General features: G+C 42.7%; 1 protein-coding gene across 2 annotated transcripts in view; it reads right to left on the bottom strand.

The window, feature by feature from the left end:
• Positions 1-18,652, bottom strand: part of Pde8b (phosphodiesterase 8B) — a 263,896-nt gene extending 245,244 nt beyond the window's left edge. The window contains exon 1 of one of the 2 annotated variants that reach the window (XM_023708079.1): positions 18,563-18,652. In XM_023708079.1, coding sequence (XP_023563847.1) covers positions 18,563-18,586 — 24 coding nt within the window. In that variant the 5' untranslated portion in view covers positions 18,587-18,652. The remainder of the gene's footprint in view (positions 1-18,562) is intronic. The other variant, XM_023708078.1, reaches the window with a different exon arrangement.
• Positions 18,653-23,985: the final 5,333 nt, after the last annotated feature.

Raw genomic sequence — 23,985 nt, 5'->3', positions numbered from 1 at the left:
AAAAAAGAAAGAAAAGCAGAGAGGCAGGCTAGCTGGCTTGTCACAATCTAAAAAAAAAGAGAGAATATATTAAATACTGAAACACACACTAGCAGGAACAAATTTCACAATCAAAAAGAGAAGGACTGGAAAGTTAAAAGCTGAACAATTCACAGAGCTCACACAAAAGTAAAGGCATCCAAGTTCTGACTGGCCAAAGTGGAGAGTCCTCACTGCTCACTTCCGATGTTCGGTAGAGAACCAGTTTTGTCCCGCCTTCATCGTAAGGTTAAGGAAGCACTAGAAAATGACTCTAAACCTGCCTTGAAAGCTTAAAAATAAACCTTGAAATAATCAAACTGACTGAACAAAATTTTTTGTAGAATCAAAATCCAAACATTATTAAAGGAAGACAAAAAACCTAAACTAATAATGGAAAATCCAAAATATTTCACACACGATCAAAATTACTAGACATGAGAAGAAGCAGGAAAATGTAACTAATAACTAGGAGAAAAGTCAATAAATGCAAACAAATTAGCAAATAACGATATATAGGGGCTATTATAATTATTGTACAAGTATTGAAAGAAAAATAATCATTTTGAAAGAGAAATGAAAGATTAAAAATAGAAGAAGAAATAAAGAATCAAATGGAAATTTTAGAAATGAAAAATGAAAGTTTTGAAATGAAATAATCAGTGGATGGAACTAAGAAGAGGTTAGATACTACAGAAGAAAAGACCGGTGAACTAGAAAATATGCAAATTAAAACTATTCAAATTGAATCAAAGGGAGAAAAGGAACTAAAAGAAAACAGAGTCCCACTGGCTACTGAGCTAAGAAATTCAAGAAACTGCAAGCAAAATAAGCCTACAGGACACTATTCTAAATATAATATCATTTAGAGGGCCAGGAAGATAGCTCAGCAGCTTAAGTGTCAGCCTGGCAAGTGCAAGGTCCTGAGTTTGAACCCTGGTACTGCCAAAAATAAATAGGTAAATGTCATTTAAAAACAAATATATAAATAAATATAAAATATTAAAAGGAGTCAGAATAAAAAGAAACAGTAAATATAGAGAAACAAATATAACAGACTTCTTGTTAGAAACTATCAAAGCCAAAATAGACAACAAGAATGTACTGAAAGAAAAATATCTTTCAAAAAAGAAGATACATAAAATTTTTTAGAGAAACAAAAATTCACCACCAATAGTCATGTTTTAAAAGAAAAGTTCTAAAAGCTCTGCAAGTAAAAGCAAAATAGTTAGAAATGTTGATATACACAAAGCAATAAAAAATGTAGTAAATATGAGAGGAAATACAAAACAGTTCTTTCACACTTCTATTGTTTTTAAAAGATAAAGCTGAGATGTAGTTCAATAATTGAACATTTGCCTAGCACACACAGGTCCTGGTTTCAACACCCAGCAATGAAAAAAAAAGATAATTAACTTTATAGCAAAAATAATAACAGTACGTTTACACATTCATAAAACATGTAAAAGTACAAACATGTACTGTCTAACATTTGGTCAACAATGGACTTTATATACGACCGTTGTCCTTTATTTATGTTAATAGGCATGTAGTGGGTTTAGGTATGTAGTAGGCATCCCATCTAGGTTTCTGTAAATACCCTCTATGATGTGTTACTGTTAGGTGATACATGATTATAAAATGAATGACAAAACAATAGCACAAAGAATGAGGCACATAAGGCTCATTTATTTACATAAAGGGATATAATATTATTTAAAAACACAGTGATAAGAAGTGGATTCTGTAATTCTAAGAGCAACAACTAAAGAAACTAATGTGGCTAAACTGAATATGCCTGAGCAGCACCATATTGGCTCTCTGAGCAGCACCATGGCAGTAGGCAAGGACAAGTGCCTTACAAAAGGTGGCAAAAAGGAACCAAGAAGAAAGTGGTTGATCCATTTTCTAAAAATGACTAGTATGATGTGAAGGCACCGGCTATGTTCAACATAAGAAATATTGGAAAAACACTTGTTACCAGAACCCAAGGCACCAAAATTGCATCCAAAGGGCTCAAAGGTTTGTGTTGGAAGTGAGCCTGGCTGATCTGCAGAATGATGAAGTTGCCTTTAGAAAATTCAAGCTAATTACTGAAGATATTCAAGGCAAAAGCTGCTTGACTAACTTCCATGGCATGGACCTCCCCCATGACAAAATGTGTTCCATGGTCAAAAAATGGCAGACCATGATTGAAGCGAATGTTAATGTCAAGACTACTGATGGTTATTTGCTTCAACTGTTCTGTGTTGGCTTTACTAAAAAAACGCAACAGTCAGATATGGAAGACCTCTTATCCTCAGCCCCAGCAGGTCTGCCAGATCCAGAAGATGATGGAAATCATGACCCGACAGGTACAGACAAATGACTTGAAAGAAGTGGTCAATAAACTGATTCCAGACAGCACTGGGAAAGACAGAAAAGGCTTGCCAATCTATCTACCCTCTTCATGATGTCTTTTTCAAAAAAGTAAAAATGCTGAAGAAGCCCAAGTTTGAATTGGAAAAACTCATGGAGCTTCATGGTGAAGGTAGTAGCTCTGGAAAGGCTACTGGGGATGAGACTGGAGCTAAAGCTGAATGAGCTGATGGATATGAACCACCAGTGCAAGAGTCTGTTTAAGATCCAGATTTTTAATAGTGATAAATAAAGTCCTATTTGTGATGGCAAAAAATTAAAATAAACTGAATATAATCCTAAAATTTATTCTGTTAATGTAAAAGAATGCAGGGAAACAAAATAAAGATGGGGGCCAGGGAGATGGCTCAGCAGAATAAGTGCTTGCCTGGCAAGCACAAGGGTCTGAGTTCAATCACTGGTTCTGAAAGAAAAAAAAAAAAAGATGGAAAAAATAGAAAACAAATACTAATGAGACAGACTTATGTCCTGCCATACAACTACATCCATTAAATTGATTTAACTACTAAGCACAGAAAATTTAAATAATCTAAGCACTCCAGTGAGTGAAGCCAAGTTGATGACTGTCCCAAAAGTCTACTTTAAATATAAAGACAAAGGGCTAGAGAGATAGCTCAATAGTCTAAGTGCTTGCCTGGCAAGCACAAGGACCTGAGTTTGATCCCCAGTACCACATGCCATGCTGGCCCTGTGCCAAGCTGTGTCAACCACTGAAACCGGCATGGTGGCACACACCTGTAATCCCAGCGCTGGTGAGGTGGAGACAGGAGAATCACTATGAGTAAGGGCTGTGTAGTAAGACCTTGTACCAAATAAATAAATAATTTTTTTAATGTATTTGGTTGTTGCAGGGTCTCACTGTGCAGCTCGGACTCGTGGTGATCCTCTTGCTTTCAGCCTCCCCAGTGCTGGTATTAATAGGTGTGCACCACTATGCCCAGATGCTATTTGGATCAATCAGCCCACCCTGGAGGCAGGACTGGTGTGGCATGTGTTGTGTGGTATCAAACCACAGTCCCTGTGCTTGCCTAAGCTTGCCTAAGCAGGCCCTTTAGTCTGCTGAGTTACCTTGCTGGCTCAAAATATTTTTTTTTAATTAAAAACTAAATAAATATAAAGGCATAGGCTAGTTAAAAGTAGAAAGACAGAATAAGTTTTACTATTCAAATAATAAATACAATAAGACCAGAGTGGCTACACTAATGTTGGATAAAGTAGATTTGAGAAACACATCAACCAATGGATAAAAGAAGACCATTTCATTACCATAGATAATTCATCTATAATACAGAAAATTTAAATATGACGGCTCAACCAAAGCAGCTTCAGCTGAGGGTGTAGCTCAGTGGTAGCATGCTTGCCTGCAGAGCACATACTGGGCCTGCATTGGATCACCAGCACATAAGAATGATTAGCACATCAAGAGAGCTTCAATGTACATGAAGCAAAAATCTGATAAATATGAAAGAAGCGATAGGTAAATTTACAATAGAGACAACAATATGCAATGTTTTAATTATTGTAGCTGTCCTATTGTTTTGAAACTGTCTCATTGTTATTTCTTTCTCAATAACATTAATATAAAAAATCCACAATAGATATTTCCTCTTGCAACAATCAAAATAACAGGATCGGGGCCAGGGAGATGGCTCAGTGGAATAAGCGCTTCCCTGGCAAGCGCAAGGGCCTGAGTTCAATCCCTGGTTCCGCAAAAAAAAAAAATATTCTAACTAAACTAATAGGAATAAAATTGAAAACATAATTTAAAAAAAACAAAATAACAGGATCAATAAGTATATAAAATCCCTGAAAATACCATCCAGAAAATTGGCATTTATATTTATAGGACACGTTGCCCAATAACAGTAGAATGTACATTTTGTCAGTATACATGGAACATTCACCAAACAAGACCGTATGCACATCCATAAAGCAAGTCTTAATACATTTTAAGATTGAAATTATACATGGAATATCCTTTGACACAATGAATTTATATTAGAAGTCAATAGGAAAGTTATATGGAAAGACCCTCACATACTTACAAGAGAAACAACAACACATAAGTCATATGGGAATCACAAGGAAAATTAGAAAATATTTCAACTTAACAAAACTGAAATCAAATTTGAAGATTTGAATGCATCTAAAGGAAAATTTATGGCTTAAATGCTTACATTAGAACAGAAGATGCCTCTAAATCTAATGACCCATGTTTCCACTAGAAAAAGAAAAAAGAACAAATTAAATCCAAACTAAGAATGTTAAGTCAAAAAAATTAGTCACAGAAAAAGAACTACTACATGATTGCATTCATAAATTACAGCTGAGAACGCCGATTTGGTAGAAGTAGAGTAGGATTGAATTGGTGCCTAGGGGAAAGAAAGGCATGGAGGGGGCCTGGATAGTAGCTACCAAAACAGTTAAATAGAAGACTCAAATTAGAGCATAGTAGACTGAGGATAGTCTACGATACTTTATTACATGTTTTATAAAGAAAGAAAAGAGAAGGACCGGCCAAATAGCTCAGGAGATTAAAACACCTGCAAGTAGGCACAGGGGCCAGGAGTTTGATCCCCTGCCCTGCTGTGCTGGCCCCACCCCTGGGGTGTCCTGAGATGGCAATTGAGACTGGGTGTGGTTGTGTGCGCACCTGTAATCCCAGCTCTTGGGAGGCTGTAAACAGGCAGATCACTACAAGTCAAATCTAGTAGTGAGACCCTGAACACCCTGCAGATGCTGCTCTAAAATACAAAAATAAAATAAAGCCAAGAATTGAAAAAAGAACTAGAAGAGAGGAGACTGAAGCTTCTCAACAAAAGAAATTTAAAACATTCAAGGTACAAGAATTTCCAATGTGATTACTATATGTAGTGTATACATACGCATTCATCATACTGTACCCCAAAAGTATATGTCATTATTACATGTTAAATAAATAAAACAGAAATTAATGAACAGAAAGATGAAGAATGGACAAATTCAAATCCAAAGGCTGGGCTTTGAAAGGTCAAATAAATTGATCGGCTTTTAGCAAAACTAATCAATAAAGAATAGAATACTATATCAACTACAGATATTGGTATAACCATTTAAAGAGTAACAAGGGACTATTACAAACAAATCTATGTCAATAAATTCACAAATTAAATAAAATGGACATATTCCCACATACTGAAACTCACTTAAATATTTTAAAAGCTCAATTTCTCTATACTCACTAATAAAACTAAACTTGTGTTTAAAGACCTGTTCACAAAGACAACTTCGATTCTAGAAATATGTCCTGGAAAATTCTACAAAACATAGTAAGAAATAATACCTACTATATGAAAATAGTTTCATAAAATTGAGCAATAGGAAGTTCTTCACAGCTCATGGTATAAAATTAAAATTATCCACACGCTAAGTTGCTAAGACCACACACACACACACATACACACACACACACACACACACACACAGCACAAAAAAAAGAAGTACAAATAAATATAGCCCTGAATAGAAATATAAAACTTTTTGACAAAATTTAACAAATTTTAGCAATATGTTGAAAAGATAGAATACCATAACCAAGTGAATTTATTCCAAGAATTCAAGGGTAGCTTCACATTCAAATATCAATGCATAAAAGGATGAAATTAGACTCTCACACTCTAAATAAAAACTAACTAAAGGTGTGTCAAAACCTAACATTAATGGTTAAAACTCTAGCCTTCTTAGGACAAAACTTAGCGGGACTCTTCATGACCTTGGATTTGACAATATACTCCTAAATATGATATCAAATGCACATACAACAAAAGAAAAATAGATAAACTGGACTTCATCAAAATTAAAAACGCACACATCAAAGGACTCTATCAAGAGACTAAAAAGACACTCCAAATAAAGGGAGGAAAATATTTGCAAATATATATGATAAAGGCTAAGATCTAACATATAATTTTTAAAGCTCTTGTAATGCAGCTACAAAAAGACAATTCAATTCAAAAAGGACAAAAAACACGAATTATTATTTAAACAAAAAGATATGCAAGTGACCAAGAACTATATAAAAAGGTACTCTCATAAATAGTCAATAAAGGGAATGTAGTTCAAAATTTCAATGTCAGTTGCTACCCACTAAGAGGTCTGTAATTTTTTTTGAGTGAGGAATAATAGCACTGGAATTTTTATACATTGATGGCGGGAAAGAAAAATGATGTTGTAGTATGGTTTCAACTCATCCTTTCGAAATTCCTATGTTGGAAATGCAATCTTCAGTGCAGTCATATTGAAAGGTGAATAGATGATAGATAGATAGATAGATAGATAGATAGATAGATAGATAGATAGATAGAGTCATCCTTATATTAATCACATTCCAGTTGCTGGGACACAGTACTCAGCACTACCAACTTAAAGGAGGAAAGGTTTACTTCAGTTCACATTTTCAATGGGCCCAGTCCATGGTCATCAGACTCCAGAAACAGCAAGTAAGAGGGCCTGCAAAGGAAAGATGCTCACCCCTTGGAAGCAAAGAGAGAAAGGAGGAACCAGGCCAAGTTCCCAGTAACATCTATGCCCTTCCAGTCACATCTCCAGTGACCAGCACCTACCTACCAACCTTTTTTTTTTCTTTTTCTTTTCTTTTCTTTTCTTTTCTTTTCTTTTCTTTTCTTTTCTTTTCTTTTCTTTTCTTTCTTTCTTTCTTTCTTTCTTCTCTCTCTCTCTTTCTTTTTAAATGTATTTAGTGCAGGGTCTACATGGTCTTGCTACACAGAGCGGACTCATAGCGATCCTCCTGTTTTCAGCCTCTCAAGTGCTGGGATTACAGGTGTGCACCACCACACCCAGTCTCAGTGCACTTTTGGGGAGTGACCAGCACTTTAATCCACTGAGCTATCTGGCTGGCCCTGCACAACGTTGTAAACATACACAATACTACTTTATTGTATTTTTTAAATGGTGATTTTTTACATTATGTATATTTTATCACTGTGAAACAATGAAATTCACCATTTTAACAGAAAAAAGGAAAAACACCACCATCTCAATAAACATATGAAAAGCAATGGACAATTCACTACCTATGTAGATAAGAACTGGAAAAGGAACATTTTCAACCTGATATAAAACACCAGGGGCTGTGGGTGTGGCTCCATGCATAGTGATTACCTAGCATGCATGGGGCTGGAGGCTCAGTCCCTAGCACCACAGAGACAGAGGTGGAGAAGCCAGCAAGTGTGACTGAAAAGAATAGCTGACATTGAAATTTTTAAAAGTTTCAGTAAAAGACACATTGCCATTAATCTTCCCACAAAATACTTTGCATTCATCTCAAACACATTTACGCCATCACTCCAGTCACTTTACAGAGCAGTTCTGGGAGTCTCCAGTTACACAATTGCAGTTACCTCCATGTCCTACATTGATACAAAACATGTACCTTTCCTGATAATTTTGACTTTGGGAAGAGCCAGGAGTTGCATGGTGCCAGACCTGACGAATACACTGGATGAGGACACACTGTGATGTTTCTCTAAGCCTGCCTTCCTGTCGGATGGCACTTTGCAGCAGCACTCATTATGCTTTGGGCCATATCTCATAAAGACACTCACGAAAGAATGCTTCCAGAACTGCTTCAGAAAGTGGCAGGAATGATGGGCTAAGCATGTTCAAAGTGAGGGGCAGGATTTTGAGGGGGGATTCATGGTTGTGTGTCTTTTACTGTAATAATTTTTTTAAAAAATTTAAGCATTTACCAAATATTTTAATCACCATTTGTACAGTAAAGCATCATGCTGGGTCCTTTTTGCCTAAAATCAGGAATAACACACAGATGTGCATTGTAACCGCATCTGCCTTGGAGGTCCTAGCTAGGAACACAGAGCAAGAAGGAAAAATATACACAGACTGAAAAGGAAGAACTTTCTTTATTCACAGACAGCATGAATGTATGTGTAGAAAATATAAAGACTGGGCTGGCCAAATAGCTCAGCGGATTAAAGTGCCTGCAAGCAGGGGCAGGGGCCAGGGGTTCAATCCCTGGGCCTGTTGTGCCAGCCCCACCCCCAGGGCATGCTGAGATGGCAAATAAGAGTGCGCATGGTGGTGCATGCCTGTAATCCCAGCTCTTGGGAGGCTGTAAACAGGCAGATCACTACAAGTCCAATTTAGTAGTGAGACCCTGAACATCCTATAGACCCTTCCCTAAAATACAGGAAAAAAAGAAAGGAAGGAAGGAAGGAAGGAAGGAAGGAAGGAAGGAAGGAAGAAAGAAAGAAAGAAAGAAAGAAAGAAAGAAAGAAAGAAAGAAAGAAAGAAAGAAAAGCAAGCAAGCAAAGCACAAACCATGGACTGGGAGACATAATGTCCAAAGAATATACACAAGCCAAGCCAAGAAGTCCTACAGATCAGTAATAAGAACAACCACCCAAATAAAAATTGCATAAAATCTTTGGAACAGATACTCTACAATATAAAAAATAAAAATGACCAGTAAGACACTAAAAAAACTTGCTCAGCATCAATTAATCATCAGTAAAAAACAAAACCACAATGGGGTGGCACTATATCACTCATATGGCTAAATGTAGAAAAGGGATTAAACACCAAGAGTTGGGATCTGGAACACTGGATTCTTATATACTGCTTTGTAGATTGACATACCCACTCTTGGACAATGGTCTTAACAGTTTCTCTTATTAAACACAGTATACTTACCTTAGAAACATGAAACCACTTTTAGTTGTTTGTTCAAGAGAAATGAAAACATGTCAAAAGACCTATTTATGTTTGTAATAGCTTTTAAAATAATAGTGCCAAACCAAAAACAACCCAAATGTTCATTAGCACACCTGCTGTAATAAATGAACTGTGATATACCCATAAAATGACACACTAAAAGATCAAAAGTGGCAAACTGCTTATGAGTAACTCATATGACTCTCACGTCTTCATCTGGGTGAAAGAAAATCCAAATGTTTACCTGAATCCAAATGTTTACCTGTAAGACTTCAAAATCCAAATGTTTACCTGTAAGACTTACCTATAAAACTAGAAAAGAGAATTTGAGTCTATTGAAATAGGATGATCAGTGGCCATGTGGGGGCCCTAGTATGGCTGGGCCTGACTGGCTCCTGGTGCTGGCCTATGTCTAGGTTGTGGTAAAGACAACAGCACAAACACATTACATCAAAACTCATCAACCCACACACTTTTAAAGATCTATACTTTATTGTACACATGTTACACCATCTCAATACAGCTTATTTTTCAAAAAACTTGCAGCTTGGATCTAATATTATAGGTCAAAATATGTCCTCCAAAACCCAAACTGAAGCCATAACTCCCACTGTAACGACAGAGCTTTTAGGCAGGGACTTTAAGATTAAATGCGGATAAGGGTGAGGCCCTAATCCAAAAGGATCTGTGTCCTTAGAAGAGGAAGAGATAGAAGAAGGGACACTGACACCATAGAATGAACTCGCTCTCATTCTCTCACTCTCTGGCTCTCTCTCACTCTGTCACATGGAAAAAGCCATGCACAGATGCAGCAAGGCAGCTGTGTACAAATGTGGAAGGCAGGCCTTAGAGAAACCAACTCTGACAGCACCTTAATCTTGTACTTCCAATCTTCAGAACTGAATGAAAATGAATATATGTCATTTGGGCCAATAACAGCCCACACAGATGAAAATACCTAGCTCCAAACCTATGCAAAGAGATGTACCATTCCTTGCTAATCACAGTGTTTGGGGTCTATTTTATCTTTGCCCAGTTGACATTGCTAGAACATGGATCAAGAGGCCAGCAATTGATTTAATTCTGCAGGCCTTTGTCAGCAAACCACATGACAGATCCACATACTTGAACTGCTGTGGTGATGGGTCTGTAAAAGCAAGCCTGAATACCAGACAGAGCCTCTGGAGTCAACTGAAAGGAAAACTGCAGCAGCATTTGTCACCCCCCAACCATGTGTTAGGTCAGACTTAATTAAGGACACAGTTGACTGCCCTTGGCCTCTGAGTGAGCCTTCCTTAGTACTGACCCCTAGACTATAGATGTGGGGGGTCTCTCTATCATCTCACTTATCAAAAAAAAAAAAAGAAAAGAAAGAAAGAAAGAAAGAAAGAAAGAAAGAAAGAAAGAAAGAAAGAGAGAAAGAAAGAAAGAAAAAGAAAGATCTCTCTGTAACAAACAATTCTGCTGTTTCTCATCTCGGAGAATGTAGCTGTCCTAAGTTGTACTCCTCGCCCTTCATAGCTCCTACTGCCCTTCGGAGTGCAGGCCACGTGGACAGTGGTGGCAGCATGCCGCAGGTGTAAGCAAGATTGCTGCAGGTTGAGCAAATCCCTCTAAAGGCAGGGGAAGGCTTGGAAGAGGACTGAGGCTGGAGATTAGGGTGTGCAGAAAAGATTAGGGTTGCCAAAAAGGCTGAGCGAGTAGTGTGACCTGTCAGTTATAAACATCCAGGACATGCACAGAACAGCTTCTAAGCCCTGCCTGAGACCAATCAAAGAACATCGGCACAAGATCAAGCAGGTTTCTGATAGCATGGTCTTGATGACGTCAGAATGGGGGGAATACTTGGCTGGCAGCCATTAGCATAGTGGTTAGTTGTGGGCCTTTCCGTGGTTTGCCCTGCACTCTACAAAGAATTTTCCTTTCTTTTCCCTTGCCTTTAATATCTTTGGTTTTTTTTTGTTTGTTTGTTTGTTTGTTTTTGTTTTGTTTTTTAAATTTAGTACAGGGTCTCCAGGGTTTCACTACTAGATCGGACTCGTAGTCATCCTCTTGTTTTCAGCTTCCCAAACGCTGAGACTACAGGTGTGCGCCACTGCACCCAGTCTCAATTGATGTCTCAGCACGCGTTGGGGACCAGGCCGGCACGGCACGCTCACTAGCTCTGCCTAATCAGGCACTTCAGTCTGCTGAGCTATTTGGCCGGCCCCTAATATCTTTGATAAGTGTAAAACATCATCAATGCATCTCCTGTTCAATTCTTTGTTCACATCAGGAACCTGGAAAGAATCTCTAGAAGGTGCTGACCACACCGGGAGAGCCCCAGTGAAAGGACCAGAAGGCCCGCTGTGTCTGGGCAGAGCAGAGGCCCAGGGCTCCCCCTGCCCCAGTCTCACACATGTGTGGAATGAACCAGAAGAAAAGTGCCACGAGAGTGGCTCTCCAGCTCTCCGTCCCCACGTCCGCGTGGGCTACGGAGACCAAGGGTTTGCTTCTGTTCCCCCAGGGCTCATCTCCCTGTCCCGGGTCCTGTGTAGTCCTCACTCCACCAAGCCTTCCTGAGCCTTCCCATGCTGCAGGCAGTGGCCGCACGGTGGCTGTCCTGACCACGGCACGTGGGACAGCGGTGGAGAGCAGCGGGGGCAGCCAGCTGAGATCAGAACGCCCTTCCTCACGTGGAAAAAACATTAAATAATATCATAGTGAGCTGGTGGCAGGCCTGCAGGATACAAGAATTGCTCCCACTCATCTCTCACTGCCCTGCATGTTTCTCATGAAGTAACTTCTCCTGAATTCAGTTTAGTTACTGGACCTGTAATAGATAATCCTTTTGCACACATCTCAATAACAAAACATAATCCTTTCACACACATCTCAATAAGAAAACAAACCTAACCTTATATACTTAGGGGTTTGTTTTTTTTCTTAAAAGCACTTGGTTGTTACTTTGCAAAACAGCCAAAGCAAAACTGAAACTGCGTCAGTCCTTCAATAACAAATATTTGTTCCTTTATAATATCAAATTTATACACTAAGCTCCATTTCCTTGACTCCCCTTGTAAACAGTAACTTTTTGTTTCAACGCCAAATCACGATGTAGCCTTTTGAAACCATCTTAATCCGTAATTAAACTCAACACATGTATTATCAGCCACACACCTACCTCAACTGAAATTCCTAAGAGACAAAAAGCTAAAACTGTGTACACACATTCATAAGCAAAGACAAATCCATTATACCTACTGCCTGACTGATAGCACTGTATAAGATGCTGCCTAGCCAGAGAGAGGGAAAAGGAGAAGGAGAGGGGGATTGAGGGGGATGGGGGGAAGAGGGAAGAGAAAGGGGGGGGGAAGGGGGAGGAGAAGCAGAAATCAAGACACAAAGGGCTTTCATCTATGGCCACCATGACTTAGCTCTCCGGCGGGAAGCAAGTCAGGGAACACAGTCTGCACACCTGTGGCTCACAGGATGGCCCAGCCGCCCTTCACCTTCAGTTATGAAGTAACCAAAGTCTGTGACCAAAGGTGTAAAACAATTATCTTCCCAGGCACATCAATGGGACAAGGCTGCAGGCCTAACTCTCCCATGTTCTTGACTGCCAGACACACCCTGAGCACTGTCATTAAACAGAAGGGAAAAAGAGTACATCTCAGTGCTGCTGCGGTTAATTGCTGTTAGCTGCCAACCCTAGTTGCTCCTGTTACAGCCAGATAATCATCAGAAGGGGCTATTTTTGAGAGAATAGGACCTTTTTGTGTTCCTTTTTGGATCTAAATTCTAATTGGGACCCTATGACTTTAATATTCAGAAGCTGGGGCTCAACTGCCTTCCCATTAAGGAATACATCCTTCCCAACCATCCATGGAAGCAGTAGGGAGCCCAGGAGTGCAGGGTTCCTGTCTGGAAGGCAGTTCTGGGATGCAGCTCACTGGGCCTGAAGGTTCCATAAGCTTCTGAGGCAAATAATCACAGTCATCATTTTTGGACCCCTACTAGGTACCAACCCCTCTGTATACATTATCTCACTTAAATAGGGCAATAACCCTGCTGGGGAAATATCACTGTCCCCATTCTGATGATGATGAGAGGAATGGAGCTCAGATTAGTGCCCAACAATCCTTGCACTGGGGTTCATGATCTTAACCTCCATGTTGTCCATGTCCCATCCAAAGATACCCTCTTTGCATTAGTCAGAGCCATTAATGAAAGGTTACTTGGTTCAAGAAGGAACATTGGATCCCCTTAAATAGCACCTGGGGAATTCAGAAAATAGCTTTTACGGGGGGGGGGGGGAACTGGGGATTGAACTCAGGTCCTTGTGCTTGCCAGGCAAGTGCTTATTCTATTGAGCCATCTCCCTGGCCCCACTATTTTTGTTAAGAAATACAGAGGAAGGGGACTAGGAGTGAGATGCCATGTATAGAGGAAGATGACTCTACAGTAATGCTTCACAAACTCCCTGGCCTCCAATGCAAGGGATGACTATAACATTGTGAGTGCTGTCTAACAGACAATGTGTCATGGGCTTATCTGTGTCCCCCAAATTTATTTATCGAAGCCTTAACCCCGGTACTTCTCAGAACGTGGCCGTGTTTGAGAACAGAGTCATTAAAAAAGAATTAATACCAAATGAGGTGATTAGCACAGACCTTAATCTACTGTGCCTGACGTCTTTCTAAGAAGAGATCAGGATGCAGACGTGCAGCAAGACACATAAACACTCACAGGAGGAGGGCCAGCCATGAGCCTGAGAGGGACGTCCTCGAAGGGACAAAGTCCTGCTGCAGGCTTCTAGCCTCCAGAACTACAATGGAGGAAATCTCTACTATGAGCCACCAGAATTAGGACTCATCTGTGGCAGCCCCAGCCCACCAATACAGAGCACCACATGTTCACCGTTTCCTCTTCCTGGCCACAGGAAAACAATATTGCCCATCTCTGTGCCTCGGGGTGGGATCCATATGGCCACTTCCAGCCAATGGACTAGAAATAGAGGTATGCTCCATCCAAGCCGAGGTATTTAATTCTCCACTGGCTCCATCTCTTCCTGTCATGGGGCCTGGTATGAATATCACACATTCCAGAGAGTCACTTCTAAGATGACATAGCCTCAGTCAGCTTGGCCCTGATGGTGTGGAGCAGGCCCTCTGCTAACCAGCATGGGACATGCAGGATGAATGACACAACCCTTTTTATTTAGGTCACCAAGATTTCAGGTTGGCTTGTGTCTGAAGCTTAGCTACCTCCCCCACACACATCTGCCTCACAAAAGCCAGGACATTGCCAGTCCTGGAGTAGTTGTAGCATTAGGTGAAACCATAGTAAGTGGATATTTTGTAAGTTGAAAAAAAAAAAAGGTCAAGTACAATTTCATTTGTTCACTCTCTAATTGTACATATTTGCAGAATCTTATAATCAGAAAAGACCTTTGCAACTAGCAAGTCCCACCATTACTAGTTCAAAGGTGGTATAGCTGAGAACACCAGATTAAATGATTTACCAAAATCCAAAGTATGTCAAAGGTAAAACTGGATTCCAGATCAGAAATTACTTTTTTTGGCAGGGGTAGGCAAGATACAGTGTAGACTATATAAAATGTTGCTTTGTAAACTACTTGGCTACCAAAACAAAGGATGACTACAGCTCTGTAAGTGCTGTCTGACAGACAATGTATGGTGGGCTTATCTTCGTCCTCATAGTGACCATCTGTGTGCCTCAGGGTGGGTTACATATGACTACTTTTTTTTTTTGAGATGCATGAAATTTATTAGTCTCAAGGTATGTAAGCAATAAAATGAAAAAGTATGTTCAATATAATGTATGAATCTTAAGAATATGTTGGAAAGTACAAAAATGCAAAGCAAAATAATTCATGAGATCAAGTTTTACTCTGTTGTTTAAGGATGAGTACATAGCAAAACTAAAGCTAGGAAATTATTTTAAAAAACTTTGGGTAGTTTTTATGTATGTGGAGAAAGAAGAATCAGGAAATAAGTCTTCAGAAGTTTCTGGGGGTATTGGCAGTTATTTCCCATTATGGTCATCCAGGTGCTTATTTTGTAAGTCTTCAACTTAGTTTTTCTCCAGATACATTTTTTTTAAATTGGGATGAAAAGTACACACTCTAAAATGTACAATTAAGTGTATTTACATTGACGTGCTACTTTCAACCAGAGGACTAGAAACAGAGGTATGCTTCATCCCAGGTCAAGGTATTTCACATGGTAATGCCACCCTTAGGAATTTATCTATCAGATATTTCTGAATAGGTGTTCAAAAACACAAAAATATGGGGCCTGGGGAGATGGCTCAGTAGAAAAAGTGCTTCCCTGGCAAGCTCAAGGGTCCGAGTTCAATCCCCAGTTCCTCAAAAAAAAAAAAAATATTTCCCGGCAAGCGCAAGGTCTTGATACAAAAAAAAAAAAAGAAAGAAAAAAACCCAGAAATATATGTATGTAAAAGATCCACTCTGTTAATAATATAAGTGATTGTGGGGGCCAGAGAGACAGCTCAGTAGAATAAGCGCTTCCCTGACAAGCACAAGGACCTGAGTTCAATCCCTAGTTCTGCCAGAAAAAAAATTAAAAAAAAAAAAAAATGATTGTGAATAAACAGAAACAATCCAAATACCTATTCATAAGAAATTGGTTAGGGGAGCCAGGGAGATGGCTCAGTAGATTAAGTGCTTCCCTGGCAAGCATAAGGGCCTGAGTTCAATCCCTGTTTCCGGACCAAAAAAAAAAAAAAAAGGATTGGTTAAATAAAAAGAAGTCAGTCTTTTGGCTTACATGAAAAGACACTAAAGTCATGTTGAGAAAATCTAAGTAGAAAAACAAATGTACTATCCATAAAAGATCTTTAAAATTTAAAGCCACTGTGATGTATAAAGCCACCTGACACTTAGCTGGTATTTTTGGTCCTACTTCCTATCACCTCTTTCCTGTTCTTTAGAACTTTGTAAATCAACCCAGCCAAGGGCCCCGCCCCACTGCCTACCAGAGGGGAGATCTCAGGCCAGAAGCTGCAGTTCCCTCATTTACAAAGCTGAGAGAATAAACACTGCTCTTCCTACAGAGGCCCTTAGTGCCATGGACTGTGCACAAAAAGCACTTAGTGCAATGCCTAGCCCACCGCATGTACTTAATTGAATATTAGCCACCACAGCGCTATTCATTTCTAAAAACCTGAAGAAACAAGGTTTTGTGTGATTTCTGTTCTGTTTACATCTGCTCTTTAAAAAAATTATCCAGTAAAAAAACTATAAATTATTCTGCATCTTTTCCTTCCAAAAGCTAAATTTAAAAGTAGTGATTTGTTTTTTTGTTTTTTTTTTTTCATGTATTTAGTACAGGGTCTCACCTCACAGATCAGACTCCTAGTGATCCTCCTGTTTTCAGCCTCCCAAGTGCTGAGATTACAGGCTCAGCCACTGGGCCCAGTTTCAATAGCTGTCTCAGCGAGCTCTGAAGGCAGGGCCAACACAGCCTTTTTTTTTTTAGAGCAGAGCATATCTCCAGTAAACTGTGGTAATATTAGGCATTCCTACTGTTATATTTAATACACCTTCTAAAGACAACCTCATTCTTTCTTGACCAAGCCGATGTGCTGCTTTCTAAGAAGTTAGTGCTCACTGAGTCATTTTTGAGGTAAACAAATTGTTCATCCGGTGTAACTCAAGGTGCACACTCCCCACCACCATCCTCCCCTACCCCCAACCCTACCCCCAGTTACACAACCAGATCCTCTTCTGTTCAGGGGTCAATTGGTGGCATCACTGCTCAATCACAGGAGGCTGGTTTGGGATGGGGTCATCAAACTCACAGATTCATTCCTTCTCTCTCCTCCCTTCTCCTCCCTCTCCTCCCCTCCCTCCCTTTCCTTTCCTCCCTTTTTTCCTTCTTTTTTTCATTCCACCTAATCAAACTCAAGTTTAACCAGGACTTTGTACATAAGGTCCTTCCCGGTGCATTCGAAGTATTAACTAAACCAGCTAGGCTTGTTTCCACAGATTTTAAACTTGATAGATTTGTGGGTTTCTGTAAATAGATTGGGATAAAAATTCCATTCACCCATGGTTCTGACCCACTCTCTTCAGTCCTCCCGTGCCCTTTGGAACTCCTTACAACCTACACCAAGACTTCGGAGATCTAGCAGGCACCAGTAGGACACCTATAAGCTGAGCAGGTTCCTGCCAGAGCCTTTGCAGCCTCCAGGACTCGGCTCAGGGGTGGTTCACAGCTGGTCAGTGGCACAGCTGGGGCTGGGACAGCTCCGCCTCCTTCCCAGCCCTTGCGCTCCCTGTTGCTAGTGAATTCTCAATCTTCTGTTTCTGCTTCTTGGAGGACGGCACTACAGCAAAGTTAAAATAGCTCATCCAAGGTCAGAAGGGCAGTCGAACAAGAACTGGCAATGCGAACCGTGGATTATAAAATCCTAGCGGGCCAGTCCTCTGGCGCTCACCTCCCCCACGCACCCTGTGCAAATGTTTTGCTTGATTGTCTCCCAATACACACTTCACTGGAAGTCTCTTCGGGTCAGCACTTCAGGGTTGCACTGCGGGTTCCACACGTCCCTGTCAGGGCCCATTGGCTCCGTGCTCTGCCCAAGCAACCCATGGGGGTGGCCGGGCAGACACCCTCCACCTTTCGACTGCGGTGACTGGCGGTGCCGGCAACCCGGGGACGGGAACCTTGTGTCGAAGTGGAGTAGACAGCACGACAGGTCTTGAGGTTACAGTTGACTCCCAAAGGATCCAGACGCTCAGTCTGCGTTCTGTTACACTGATGCCAGCCCCACCTCCCACTGTGGTCCGGGTGACTTTGCGCCCTTAAGGCAGCCCTGGCCCCCAGCAGAGCGCTGGGCTTCCAGTGGCAGTGCGGCAAAAGCGCTCGAGTCGCGGACGGCGGCACAGGCAGGTCCTAGGAGCCGGCGCTGGCCCTTCTTGAGGGAGTGCGTGAGGCGCCCCTTTGGCCTGCGCCTGTGCCTCCCCTGCGAGCCCGGCTCCAGGCAAACCTGCCGCCTTGCGCCTCCCCCAGCTGCATGTGAAGGCGGGGGTGGGTCCTGGACGGCGGGATCCCTGGGCAGCAGGGCACGGGACCACACACGCAGGCATTTGCGCGCACACTCGTGCACGCCCGCACACATGCGCGCACACTCACGCACTAGCCGGGCGGCCACCCCCACCCCGAGGGAGCCCGGGAACACGTGTGTGCGGGGGCGCGGGGCGGCTACGGACGCGCGGTCACCCGAGGGCGTCCATGGGGACTATGATCTTGCCTGGGAATTGTACACCAGACGGCTGCCGCCGCAGGTGCCCGGCCGGGAAGCGGGAGGAGCGCTGGCCTGGGAGGACAGCAGCTGCCTGCCTCTTGCCAGGGCCCCGACCCCAGCTCACCTGGCGCGCTCGCATCGGCTCCATGCGGGCGACAGCGTCCTGTCCGCGCCCTCGGGCAGGGTCCGCGCTTCCAAGGCTCGGAGTCTGGCTGTGAGCAGGAGCCTCCGTGATCTCTCCCCCGCGGCCCGAGGCGGGCGGGTGCCTGGGTCCTAGCGCCCCTCCCGGGGTGTCAGTCGCGACTTCGCACTTGATCCGAGTCTCGCCCGCCCCCCTCCCCCAGCAGCTGCTCCATACGCAGTACCTCAAGAGCTGCTCCAGAGACGTCCAGTCTCGCTGGCGCTCCCAAACCCGCGCCTCTCCTGGGACTGGGGTTTGGATTCCAAGCATCCCTTAACCGTGTCCACAGTTCTCCACGCACCCCCTCCCCCCAAAAACAACACCGCGGAGGCTCAGGTTTGTTTGAATCGCGCCACTCAAATTTGAGTGCGCTGTCTTAAAGAGGTGTTCAAGTGAGCAATATTGTCGTTTTACACGTGTGCACGCATATATGTAATAAAGATCGCTGTTCTGCAAAGCCTTAAACTCAAACCCACATGTAAACAATAACGCGATGTAGTGGGTATGTGGGGTGAGAGGTTTTCCCCGCTCCTAATTGAGCAGTTTGCAGACGTGAGGCAGACTTGGATCCAGCCAAAGTTGCCCTTACTCTTCTGGAGCCCCCACTGGCCCCCTTAATATGTTTGGGGAGCCGGAATCCTTAAAAGTCTAAGCAAACACTGTGAGTCTGAATCTTTCGGATACTTTTTAAAAGTAACCAATCGTCCTAATTAGGTGCCTTGGGTACAAATAGGCCTATTGTCTCGCTAGCTGTCCTCCCCTGAGGCTTGTGGTACCCGGCCAGGTGGAGGAATTTCTAACAAAGATCTGAACAGCTGGGCAAGGGGGCTTTCCTCCCTCACGCCCTCAGCACTATCACTCTAGCCCAAATCAAGACCACATAATCTGTTCCTGCTAACCCTCTCATAGGGAGATGCTGATGAGATTTCTAATGGTAGAAAAGAAAAACAAGAAGTTTTTAGAAATCCTAGTTCAAAGGCATAGAGGACACAGAAACAAAATTATTTTGCTGTAAGGGCCTACCACGAAGCATGAGACTGCAATTCAAGGAGCCTTTACGAAAGTGTGTTTTTTGTTTTTTTTTCCTAAGAGTCCAAAGTATCTCTGCAAAAGCTTTTGCCACTGTCTCCACTCCCTGTGACCACTCCTCCCTTGAGTGTGGGTAGAGGCTGTGACCTGCGGCCTGCCTGTGGGACATGAAGATGGTGACAGGGTTGTCACTCCACAGATGCTTTTCTTCCTTGGTATTGATGAAGCAGGCAGTCCCACAGGGAACACTGTGCTGTGAGAAGAACCCCAGACAAGAGCCGGGGAAACTGAGGCCCTGCTCATGGCTGGAGGGAGCTCAGAACTGAGGCCCAACTTCGGATGTGGCTGTGCTCTTGGGTGAGCTCCTATGAGGGGGTCGTGAGAAGGCCTTACCCAGACTCTTGCCCCACAGACACTGGGATGGCAAAAGCCTGTGGTTTTAAATTCCTAACTCTAGGACTTCTTATGTAGTGATAAGGACACCAATACACTTCTTCCTTCAAGAGATGAGAAAGAGCCATTGGAGGGACATGTAGATGGGCGAGGCCGTTAAATGAGCAGCATAATCATCCATGTTCCACTCGTGGCCTTCCCAGCCATTCACAAGCAGGACAGGCAGAACAGCAAGGATGCCAGGGTAGATGAAGTCAGGCTGAGAGTTGGTGGGAGATAAAATCAAAGAGAACTTTAATTACCCAGCAGGTAAAAGGACTGTTTGAGAAACAGTGTGAATTGACCCAAGTGGGAGAGGATACACATGTTTTCAGAGAAAAAGCAAATACAACCAAGGGATAATAAGAAAAAGGAAAAGAATAGAAAGATGGTGGAGAAAAGTAATCCTCTGAATTCCATCTTCAATGATCTTAAATGGAAAACAAAAGCCATATTATCTCTTCCTCTGATGTGTACGGGGATTTTCCAGCATTCTCACAAAGGAGGAGGATGCCTGGGAGGAGTCTTCGTACACTGCACCTGCTGCAGCCAGAAAAGCTGTTTTCCCTGACAAATTGCACAAAAACAGAAGGCGTCCCCACAGTGTTAGCCTGGGGTCTGAGGCTTTGTGCCATGGGCTGTAGGGTGCTGGCCTCCTTTGGGGTTCAGGTGCTGAAAAGCCCTCTATCCCACCCAGCTATGATACAGTGGGGCCTCTAATACTTCCCCCTGCAGTGCTCCTGGAAGAGGACTGTGAAGTGGTGTATGACTTCCCCCCTTTATAAGTTAGTGTATATTTCTGACACATGATATGACATTGCATCTTGCTTCTTTTTCACTTCTTCCCCTCCCCTACCATCTGCCTCCCCCATCTCCAGACCCCCCTCCATCTCCACATTAGCTGTCTCCCTATTATCCATCTTTATTTTATTCTTTATTTATACTTTGAGTTTCTGTTATAAGAGACACCATGGATTCACCTAGAGCCCATAACGCTAAGTGAAATCAACCAGACACAAATGGTGTATGCTTTTTGAAAAGGAAGATAAAGGAAGAGGGAGAAAAGGGGAAAGAAGAAGGAAAAGAGCTGGAAAGAGAGAAAACAAAGGACTTTACAGAGGGAAGTTAAAGGAACTGAAGCAAAGGAAAGAAAGGGGGGTGGCTCGGCTAACTAAGCCCCTGCTCAGGGAAGCACAAGGACCAAGGTTTGATCCCTGGCACCACATCCCATGCGAGCCCCACCCCTGGGCACACTGAGCCTGGCTACCTGCAATCCCAATGATGGAGAAGCTGAAAACAGGAGGATCACTACCTGCAGCCACCTGGTATGAGCCTGCATAGTAAGATCCTGTGCCAAATAAATACATACATAAATAAAAGATTTTTTAATTAAAAAAAAGAGAGTAAAAAGGAAACAAGGGGTGAAAAAAAGGCCTAAGTTTGCAATCGGGCTGGGGCAAGGGTGGAAGTGTCTGATACTGCATCATGAAGCTCCACTCCTGTGTTCCCCAGTGGTGACTGGAAGTGAAGGCCTAAAGCTATTACTCCAAATTCACACCACAGTCTCCTGGCTTTCCTTCCCTCTTTCTCTCCACACCAACCAGCCACTCTTCCCACCAGAATGTCACTACTTTTGTCCTTTCCTTTGCACCCCAACTGCCAGGAGTGAACAGAGCCCCCTGGCCCCTGTGCATCTCCTACTGGACCAGGCTAGGTGCCTGAGTCATAGACAATATGGTGAATTTGCCTTAGATGCCCCAAAGAGTCCATTTCTCTCTGCTCATGCCCATAACTATCTTCCTTGGACTTGAAATACCCTTAATGTGAGTTTTTTTCATTGGTTTAGCATTGTTTCATCCTAAATATTGTTTCTATTTATAGTAAATTTTTTGCCAGTAGAACCTACATAAGACCCAGGTATGGTAGCACATGCCTGTGAACCCAGTGTACTCAGGAGGCTGAGGCAGGAAAATTGTCATGAGTATGAGGCCAGCCTGAGTTACATATCAAGGCCTGCCTAATCTACAGAGCGACTATATCTCAAAAAAAAAAACCCTACATAAGACTATTTCATCAGATATTTTTTTTTGCTTTTCCTTTCTTACTTATGGAGAACAATCATTGCTGGGGGAAAAGGAAATGGACAGAAATGCACAGCAAAAGGAAATGGACCTTTCCTGTTTTGCAAATGGCCCTGCATGCCCAGCTGTTTGGAAAATGAGCAGGAGCAAGGAGGCTTCTGACTGGCTCTTTCTGGCTGGCTTACTCAGGATGTGTGGTGGCATCTTCCTATTTCTGGTCTGCAGTTCAACAGCAGGGATGCCAGAGAACAAGACAGTGTTTTTCACGTAGGCAGTAGAGAAGTGCCCCTCATGTGGGATTCATGAGCAGTGGTCATCTACTGATAATGCAAATCCCATTCACTAAGAAGGTTAAAACATTGAGGTGTACCATTTAGGTTCTCCCATCTGGGCCATTCTCCCTCCAAGATTGGGATGCTGATGGTACCGACAAAGTGGTGATTGCTGCAGCATGGAAGACCCATGCCACCCAATGCCATTGGTGCTGGACGTTTCTGGAGAAATGGAGTCCATGGTTCACTTGCCATGATCTATCATGACAATGCACCTTTTTAACTCTTACCCCCTGTAATTTGGGCAGGCTCAGCATCATCGCCTCATTAAGATCTCCAGCCAAAGAACTATGCACTACATAACAGACTCCAGGAGGCTACTCGGTGCCATATCTAGCCTCCTCACTCTAGATTTGTGAAGAGACCCAGGATCCTAGGCTCAGTTTTCAAACCGCATTGAAATCTCATAGAATCAACCCAAGATATTCCAAGAAAAACCCACACGCCTTCTACACAGTTCTCCTACAGATATTTCTCAACCTGGATCCATGTCCTCAAGAATCACTGGAGTCAACAGGAGAAATGCAATGATCTGATTGACTCCCTGCTCCCCTCCTCCGGGGAAGAGCTGAAAATGGGAAGCTCCTAAAAGGGTGTATGTGAGAAGGGAAGGCATCTGTGCACCAAAACTGCTAACCTATGGAGGGAAGCTCAGAAAGTTTGATGGGGGCAGATAGCACTACTAATCATCCAGAAAGTGCTGGCCAGAATAATAGCTTTAGGGATGGGGAAGAAGGGAAGAGGAGAAGAAAAAGATATGGGCACCCATAGGCTGTGTGTGGCTGACTCTGGGAAGCTGGTGCCTCCCACAAAGACAGAGGAAGGCTGTGTAGGAGCAAGCTCTGAGGAGAAGTTCTGAGCACAGTTGCTCTAAGTGCTCACATTTCACCTGGAAAGATGTCCAGCGGGTAAGAGAAACAAGGCCTGCAGTAGAAGGAGCAGTTTGAGCTAGAGCTAAAGATTCAGGCAGCATTCACATAGAGGACACAGGAACCTCCGAGCAGGAGACCTAAAGATCAAGACTTAAAAATGACTACCAGCCAGGTGCCCTGGTACAGGCCTAAAATCCCAGCAGTTTGCAAGACTAAGGCAGGAGGATATTGTCATGTTTTGGGGTTTTGCAAGGGAAACAATGCAAAACAGGATGCATTTTATAATATTATATTATAATGAATCACCAAAGAATCATACTCAAAGAGTACAGAAAATCCATCCACACACTAAAGATCAAAGAATCCAGCTGAGGGCCTAGATCCTAATATCCAGCATGATGGATATTATTTTCAGCATGAGTACAGCTGAAAACCTAGAACCCATAACAATACCTCCCACAAGTCCCCCTGGAGCCTAGAGCCCAGAACAAAGTCTCATGCAGTCTTGTTTCATGCATCTGTGCTGGAAAGACCCAAAGGTCAGTAGCAGAAGGTAGAAAGTGTATGCCAGCAGGATCTATGTTAGCAGGCTGAGAGCTCTGAACTGGAGCTAGGAACAC

This window comes from Octodon degus, unplaced genomic scaffold, assembly GCF_000260255.1.
Source record: "Octodon degus isolate 3935 unplaced genomic scaffold, OctDeg1.0 scaffold00328, whole genome shotgun sequence".
In the NCBI taxonomy this organism is placed as follows: Eukaryota; Metazoa; Chordata; class Mammalia; order Rodentia; family Octodontidae; genus Octodon; species Octodon degus.
Note: the sequence above shows the minus strand (reverse complement) of the source record. Positions and strands in the feature narration are given on the sequence as shown.